The sequence below is a fragment of the Eufriesea mexicana genome, unplaced genomic scaffold (genome assembly GCF_001483705.2).
Source record: "Eufriesea mexicana isolate 0111107269 unplaced genomic scaffold, ASM148370v2 scaffold2632, whole genome shotgun sequence".
Lineage (NCBI taxonomy): Eukaryota > Metazoa > Arthropoda > Insecta > Hymenoptera > Apidae > Eufriesea > Eufriesea mexicana.
The window spans coordinates 412856-421462 of record NW_016910719.1 but is presented as its reverse complement, the minus strand read 5'-3'; the positions used below and the strand labels follow the sequence as shown (position 1 = coordinate 421462).

Below are 8607 nucleotides of genomic sequence, written 5' to 3'. Positions count from 1 at the left end.
TCTTTCCCTTTACTTTCGCTCTCCTCCTCTCTTTCTCTCTCTCTCTCTCTCTCTACCTCGAGTTTCGTTCAACCTTCCCTCTCGCGAGTCCTCTGGCTCCCTCCACCGAGTCGGAGTTTCTCTTTCCACGTCGATCCTCGTCGCTCGTCCTCGTTTCGCTACCGCGTTTTCCTCTCTCCCTCTCCGTTCAGCGTGCTTCTTCTCCCTTGAACCTGTGCACTCGCGGCACACACCGCACGGGTACACGCTATCGCGCCGGTTAGAGAGCGGTAAATTTCTTATGGGGTATTATGGCGCACGGTGCATACCAACCGGGATTCATACCGGCGCAACACGCGGACAACCCTCTCTCCTCCGTCTTCTCCAGCTTGGGAACTGGTTCTAAGTTATACCTAGTCCTGTAGGGACATCCGCGTGCTTCCTGCCCGTGAAACGGGCCCCGCGCCGTGTTTTCGTCGACGTGTCCCGATGGGCGGGACATATCCGGGTTGCCTCGTAGGCTGTTACCCTTTGCTTCCATTTCGATACCTTCGATCCTTCTCGAACGGGTCGCAGCCTCTCCGGCTGATCTCGCCAAGCTCTCGTTGCCCGGCTTTGCATCCTGGATCTGTAAATTAACAGAGTCGTTCGTAAAATCCGATCCTAAGAACGGTAGTTAAAGCCGAGTTATAGGGTGTAAAACCGCGTATGGACGGTAAGTGGCAGCAGGCCGGACAGATTTTACGCGTTCCCTTTCGGAGGGTGTGGGGCTACGGATGTACGATCTGTAACATTGAATAGTCGAGTATTTTACTGCCTATTTTACTATCCCGAGTAACCGGAGTAACCGCGATTATATCCGCGAAGAAGCGGATATCGAGCGTTCGCGATCGGCGACGAGAATAACGCGCGAATTAAAGCTCTGGCGAGCGCGAGAGGGGAAGAGAGAAAGAGAGAGAGCAGCGGTTCACCGCTGGCCCAGAAGGCTGTTCCCGATGGCGAAACGAAAACGAGACGCGTGCCCCCCTCCGTTGGCCAGGAGCGCGAGACGTCATCGACAGCCGGTGGAAGGATAGGACGGGTCGTTCCATAGGCACACACCCGGTATATGGGTATCCTGTGCGTGCCGTAAGGGGTGGTCAGGTTGTGAATCGGGGCACGGTAGAGGAACCGAGACAGACACCCCGAAACCTTCATTACCTTCGGCTTCAAAGGAGCCCATTGTGCCGTAAATGGGGTTCGCTCTGCGCTCCTCTTTCCTTCTTTTTTTTTTCTTTCTTTCTTCCTTCCTTTCTTCCTTTCTTTCTTTCTTTCTTTCTTTCTTTCTTTCCCTTCTTTCCTCCGCTGTGTTCCTGCGCGTACCCCGGATCCGTTCCATTCTTCGAGCCGTTTGCCTTTCCGAGAGGCCGTCGACAGAAAGGGATGGGACGCTGGACTGCCAGGGGATGCGACAGAGACAGAGAGAGAGAGAGAGAGAGAGGGGGGGAGAGACACTTGCTCGTTCGTTCCTTCGTTTACGTAAATTCTCGAGTAATTTCGGGAGCCGAATGAAAGGTGGAACGAGGGCGGACGGAGGGGTACGCGGGGCGGGCGGCGGGAGGGGGCCACGTAGCGATGGTATAATGTCGCCTCGTGCGGAACCTCCCCTCGCGCGATCGAGGGGGAGGAGAAAGGAGGCAGAGAGGGGTAGAGGGGACAACGGGCCGTTTAAGAAGTCTTTGAATCGAGAACTCGTTTCGAGCGGAGGGCCCGCGGCTCTCTGTTCCTCGACGACACGCTTCTTCTCCCCGTCGTTCTCCCCCTCCCCCGTGCCATCGGCGGTCACCGCGGACTGGTTGAACTCTCTCGAACGGGAAGACCGCGGGGAATCTACCTGGACGCGAAGACGTTACGAGAAGAGAATTTTCTTTCCCGGCAAAAGAAAGACGGATGAGCGGAAAAATCGTAGGTACCATCGGGAGACCGTGAATCGCGCCGAGAGTCTCGGGTGCGCGCAGGGACCGCGGGATCGGTAAAATGGCGGGAAAGTCGGTGGGCCGAAACGGGTGAAACGCCGTGGACGATTGGAGCGGCTCGCGAGCCGAGAACCGACACCCCCGTCCGCGCGGAGCTTGTTAAATCGGCCATAAAATGGGAATAATCTCGAGTTACAGGCGACGCTGTCGCCGTGGCGAGTATCGTGCTCGGTCATCGCGAGCCAGCCTCGATTCTTCGTCTTCTTCTGTGGCGCTTGCACGCGGAGAGGAGAGCCACCTTCCGGTAATGGCGTTGCCTCCGGTGTCGCATGTACCTTACGGAGGAACACGAGAAGCGTTCGCGGGGACGCGATGAAAGCGATACCCCTCGCTGCTCGCGAGCACACGTTCTCTCTCCTTTCTCTCTTTCTCCTTCTCTTCGCGGCTTTTATTTCGACCCCCGAGTGCTTGGAGAAAATTTACGCCCGCGGTTCATCGCGGAAATTAAATACCGTCGCGCTTCGCCGGGTAATTCCGTCGATAGGGCGACGAGCCCACGAGGGAGCTTTCTCTGGGCCTGAAGGAGCCGTGGAAGGTTGACGGAGGAAACGGCGATTCCTTTGAGACACTCGATATTTTCCGTGCCCTTCCTTCGCAGCCGCGAACCGTTCGTCGTATCAGAAAATCCGAGAACCTCTGGTCCCCGCTTCGATGAATTAGATACCAAAGAAGTGCTGCGCGCCACCTAGCGTATCCTTGCTTCTAGGACAGGGGGATACTGTGTCAACCGTGCGAACGGTGAAAGGATACGATACGCGCGAAATGGCGGAGGAACGCGATTCGCGCGCCACCAATCGCCCCGCGATTTTTCCTCTTCCCCCGAATTTTACCGCGTTTCGGGGAACCCGGTCTCCCCTACGCCTACCGGTCTATCACTGGCCTCGTTCGCTTCGTCTTCTCGCGTATCGGGGTTACGAGTTCCTCCGCGTATCGCGTGTCTTCCACACGACATTCGAGGAACCCGCGGACGAGAAAGAGAGACGCCTTTTGAGGAATTCGAAGCAGAAGCGGGCGACGCGTTTCTAGCAAAAGTCGAGAACGGTCCGTGTCAGCCGAAGAGACCCGTTGGATCCCGTGTCAGCCCTGGTCGGGGATGATCGTCTGCGGTGTAGGATGACGCGATTCAAAGGGCCGATAGATGGCAAAAACTCGCGTCCGCGATGCATCGTATCGTGTTCTAGATCATGAGCCGAATACTGGAGAGGTTCCGGCGAACGAGAGCCCATCGATATCGGCTTTGCAGAGCCGCTCACGCGAATCGATATGAACTATCCGCGCATGATCTCACGGCCGGAAGTTAGAACGGTTTAAAAGCGGTTATAGCGGCGGGAGATTCGAGTTTCACGCGATGCCAAGTTCGAAAAACGATTTTTGCCGGTGATGGGACCGGGGTGTGCTCCGAGTGCGTGTACGGCCGGTAAAAAATGGCTCGATAACCGTGTTCCCGTGCGCGCACGTACACAGGCAAGGTGTACCGTGTAGGTGAACGCTTCTCAGCGAGAGCGGGCTCCTTTCGGCGGTCCTTTCCGCAGGAGAGACAGAGGCGAAGAGAGAAGAGAGAGAAGGAGGGAGATAGAGAGGTGGAGAGAGAAAGAGAGAGGGCAAGACGGACCCCCGTTTCTTTTCTTCGGTGAGCATTGTCGGCCGGTTCGACTCGACTCCCGGCGGATCAAATTCTAACCAGTCCGGCATTATAGCTGCTGTCCTTCGAGCTCTCTCCGCCGCCCCCTCTCGCCGCCCTTTTGGTCCCGCGTTAAAGAGAGTCTAGTCATCTCGAGGAGGCATTGTGTTACCGCGTTCCGTGGCACGGTTGGTACTTCGGAGAAAATTCTGGAGAACCCGCGCGCACCGGTATGAGAACCGACGAGCTGACCCAGTCGCGCGCGCGCGCGAGCGGTCTTTGTCGGTTCGGCGCGATCTGCATCGTCGCGCGATTTTCCCATGGCGCGGGGTGGTGGAACGCGGGGTGTAACGGAACGAAGTAACGAGAGGACCAAGAGGAGAAGACGCGACGCGGCGCGGCGCGGAGGTATCGTTATACGGAATAGGGACGCGTTAGGGACGGAGTTAGGGGCACCGCGCTGTGGTCTCTGTCGAAAGAGAAGCGAGTGCGTGTCCGGTGGATCGGTTTCGCGTCCGATCGAGCGTCCTCTGGCATACGCTTAACGCATGATAAACGCGTGCATTGTCTACGGTGGTCGGTGTCGGCCGCGGCCTTCCACCATTGGACGGTGCCGCCTACGGCAAAGATGGCCGTCTTCTCTATTACATATAAATGCCTAATAAGAAGAACGTCGTATAAGTATCTTCTACTAGGTGGATAGGTTGCCGAGAGGCAGCCAGACCAGGCAGTGCCTGCTGTAGAAGCGCGAGTAAGAAGGGAAGCGTGTGTAGGGAAGAGATGAGAAGAGAAGAGAAGAGAGGCCAGGCCAGGAAGAAAGCGCGTGTACGCGCTTGCAACGAGAGAAGACACGCCGCCTCGTAATGCGCCTGGCTTCTCTTCGTTTCTCCTCCCCGTCGATTTACATATAACAAGATAAGCGTTTTTATTTGCTTTTGCTTATATAATACATTTTTTCTAAACCGAATCGAGCGAGCAGGCCGAAGCGAGTCGGTGCAGGGACCGGCGGGGGGCAGGGCAAGGGGAACGGGAGGAGGATGAACCGTGAGGAGGACGCTGGAGGACCGGGTATCCTATAGGCCTGTCAGACCTCATTTGCATACATAACATTCTGGTCGACTGGACACCGGTCAGACCTCCTCGCTCCCTCTCGCTCCGACTCGCTATCGACGATGCAGCCGTTCTCGTTGCTCGCTGCCGGACCGCTTCCACGGCCTCGAGATGCAACGAGCTCCTCACCGGCCTCCTCCATCTTTGTGTATCGATACCAGCGTTCGTATCGGCCTCGCCATCCCGCGCGGCCCTTTTGGTACCGTGGCTTCGAGGTGAAAATACCGGGTGAACGTTTTACCCGGGGACCGACGACCGTCGTCCGTTGCTTCGCGAATCGGCTTTCCATTCCCCACCGATTCGAAATCCTCGCACGTCCACGCGTTCCATCCACTCTCGTGGCCGTCGTTATTCGAATATTAAAATTAGGAAGGTCGTTATCGGGGAGACGAGGCGAAGAAGGAAAGCGAAAGTCTTCGTTTAAATAACTCGTCTCCGGCGACGAGACGACGACCGTGCGCTAGAATAAGCTAGAATAAGCTAGAATAAGCTAGAACAAAAGAACGTCGACTGGCTAATAAATCCGACGACTAATGCAATTTCTTCTTCTCTTTGCGTGATTACAGGTGCACGAACTGTGCGACAACTTCTGCCACCGGTACATCAGCTGCTTGAAAGGCAAAATGCCGATCGACCTAGTGATCGACGACAGGGAGAGCTCGAAACCGCCCGAGATCGGGAACGGTTTGGACGGTGGCGGACCTAGGAGCACCGCCGACAGCACCAGCCACACGGACGGAGCCAGCACGCCGGACGTCGTGAGTACCTCACCATCGTCAACGTCTTACTATCCGCACGACGCGATCACCCCCCACCATCACCACCACCACCATCACCACCATCACCACCAGAGCCAGAATAATAATAACAATAATAATAATCACGCCGGTATCGGCAGTACCGCCACTACCACCCCCTTGCAACTGAGCCAAAACCAAAGCCAAAACCACCACCCTGCGCCGCAGTCGAACACCACCACTACTACTGCTATTACCCCAAGTAGCGCCGCCACAACTCCCAACTCCCTAAAGCGTACGCACCAACAGATGATGATGGCAGCCGCGGCGGCATCCGCGATGGCCACCTCGCCGCACGCAGCCGCATCCGCGCCCCCTGCGCACGCGCACGCCGCCCTCGCCGCCTACCACAGCATCAGCTCGGCCGTTTATCCGTGCTCGTAATAGACGACGCGACTTCCGTGCCGATACCGCGAGACCTTTTCTCTTCTTATCCCCCTCTTACCCTCTTCTATCGAGTCTTTTTCCATCTCTATTACCATTGCTCGTTCTTCTTCTTCTTCTTCTTCTTTTGCTTCTCTTTCTTCTTACTCTTCCGCTACTTCTTGCGATCCTTCTCCCAACCCGTACGCTGTCCAGCGTATCTTGGTCGTTTAGCAGACGCGCACCGACCTGCTACTACTTTCTTCCCCTCGATGGCGCGTGGGTAGTCTTTCTTCGAGGTATCGTCCTTCCTCTTCGTACGTTTCCAAAGGAAGTCGAGGGTTCCCGGAGTGTCGTGCCATTCCATCGCGTCTCCGCCTTCTGAAACGAGGGATTTTGGTGAGATCGCGGGTGACCCGTGCGTCGCGATGGTTCGATCGCGACTGACCGTAGCGGCAACCACCGCGGACGCGCACGGCGCCCTCTTGATTCGTCCTCGTGGCTCGAGGTCACGTGTGTACACGTCCGGGCATAAGTGCCATCCGAATGAACCGCGAGCCACTCGAAGAAAGACGTGTACCCAGGCACGTAACACGGACGCGCGAATCAGCTTCTACCAAGTCTCGTTCTTTCCTCTTTGTCTTTCTCTTCTTCTGCTTCTTCTCTTTTTATTATTTTTTTTTTTTTTTTCATACTTCTTTCGCTTCTCTTTCTTCTTATTCTTCGACCAAATCTTCGACCAAGTTTCGACGATCGATCGTGTTCTCGGGGGTTGCAGGGGTTGCAATCACGAAACGTGGGGTCACGGTATAATGCACGAGATAGGCCGCGAATTGTTGGACTGGCGCTACTTGTCGGAATTTCCAGTACGTTGCTAGCGAGTGTCTCGTACTGCTCCGAGCAAAGGACGAGTGTTACTCTGTTTGGCACTTGGCTGGCTTTTGAGTTCATTCACGTTCCGTATCTCTGTTTTTCTTTCTCTTACTTCCGTTCTCTTCCACTCTCTCACTACTTTTCTCTTTCTCTCTCTACCTTTCTCTCTGTCTCTCTCTCTCTCTCTTTGTCTCTCTGTCTCTTTCTCTGTCTATCTGTCTCTGTTAAGTGTTGCTCAAGCCGTAGAGAACCGTTCAGCTCGCATCTCGTCTGTACATAATTATACACACGATCTCAGACTTTACATTCTCCGAATTCTTCCTCGAGGACTAGCCCGTTCGTTTCGGCTCGCGAACGAACGTACGCTATTGGATCCCCAGGACGTGTTCCGGCTCTCTACCTCCTTCTGTCCAGAGGAGAGGCAGACTGCCGTCGAGATCGAATTATCAGAGAACCTTTCTCGCGGATGGATCCGTTCTACTCGGAAGTGCCGTGTGCTCGGCAAAGTTCGCTCGCACGGTCCATTACGTAAGATCGCGGCGTGCTGCTAGCGAGGAAGAACGCTTCTAAATTCGTCCCGAGCCAGACACCACCAGCCGTCCGATGACATCGATTTTCGGCTAGTGTTCCGCTTTCAAAACACGTCCGGAGGTGTCCTCGCCCCTCCGAGACCGCCTTTTCGTGGTCCAACCAGTCACGATGAGCTATTATAGCTGAACGGGAACCTTATGCAATCGATTCTGCGTTTCGTCTTCGTCGTTCTGGGTCGCTTCTGCTTCTTCCACTTTGTCTTCTTCTTCTTCTTCTACTACTACCACCACTACTACTACTGCTACTACTACTACTACTACTACTACTACTACTACTACTACTACTACTATTACTACTGTTACCGTATCTTCCTCTGTTGGTCTCTCTATCGAACGTCGTGGTGTAGCACGTGGTTCGCGCGCCACGTGCTACATGGAACCAGCACGCGTTCGCTGTCTACTCTCACTCTTTCTCTCTCTCTCTCTCTCTCTCTCTCTCTCTCTATATCTATCTTTCACTCTGTACCCCTTTTTCCTCCTGTTCTCCAAAGAAAGGTCTCTCGCGGTGCGGCACAGTGCACGGAATTTCGTGGACAAACACGGGCATTATAGCGAAGAAACGGCCGCGTAGGGCGACACGGTGTGCCGGAGAAGGTGAGGAACACGCGTTCGAGGGGCCTCGCGAACGAGACAGACGAGAGTCGTGTTTGTAGGTAGGGATCGTTTAGGCAGGTCGTTTCTTAGGTTTCGCGCGATTCGTCGCCGCTCGAATGGTTTCGTTTTACTCGCTGGATTTATGCTCTCGAATAGGGTCAGCATTTTAGAGATCGACGCCCAGGCAGAGTTCCACACTTCGACCTATCGATTCTTTCTCTATTTCGTTCGTTTTAGGATATCTTTCGACGACTGAGAATTTCTGCAGCAGAGCGGAGCAGCGGATCGCGCGTCTCTCGAAACACGCGGATCTCCAACCCCTATATTCTTCTCGTTCTACTTGGTCTTTTTCCGTTTCTTTCCCCTCGTTTCTTCCCCGTTCCGATTCTCTCTCTCGAGGCCGGGAACGCGCGCTCGGCATCGCGGATCGCACCGACCGATAGTATCGCGAGCGGTAGGCGTGTTTACGACAGGCGTTGCATCGTCTACGCCGCGTCTGCCTTTCGGATTGACCTACTCGCGGGTACCACGGCGGACCGCGTGTCGCGATCGGGGGTAAGAGGGAAACGAAGTGTGCGGAGGAAAGACGAAAAATCGGGTGCCGAAGATCGAGAAAGAACGGAGAGAAAATTCAGAGAGAGAGAGAGAGAGAGAGAGAGAGAGAG

At 55.1% G+C, this 8607-nt stretch overlaps 1 protein-coding gene across 3 annotated transcripts in view; it reads left to right on the top strand.

Moving 5' to 3' along the window:
- hth (Meis homeobox homothorax) overlaps positions 1-8607 on the top strand; it is a 452720-nt gene that overhangs the window by 57823 nt on the left and 386290 nt on the right. For all 3 annotated transcript variants that reach the window (XM_017903964.1, XM_017903963.1, XM_017903962.1), the window contains exon 6: positions 5292-5483. In XM_017903964.1, coding sequence (XP_017759453.1) covers positions 5292-5483 — 192 coding nt within the window. The remainder of the gene's footprint in view (positions 1-5291; positions 5484-8607) is intronic.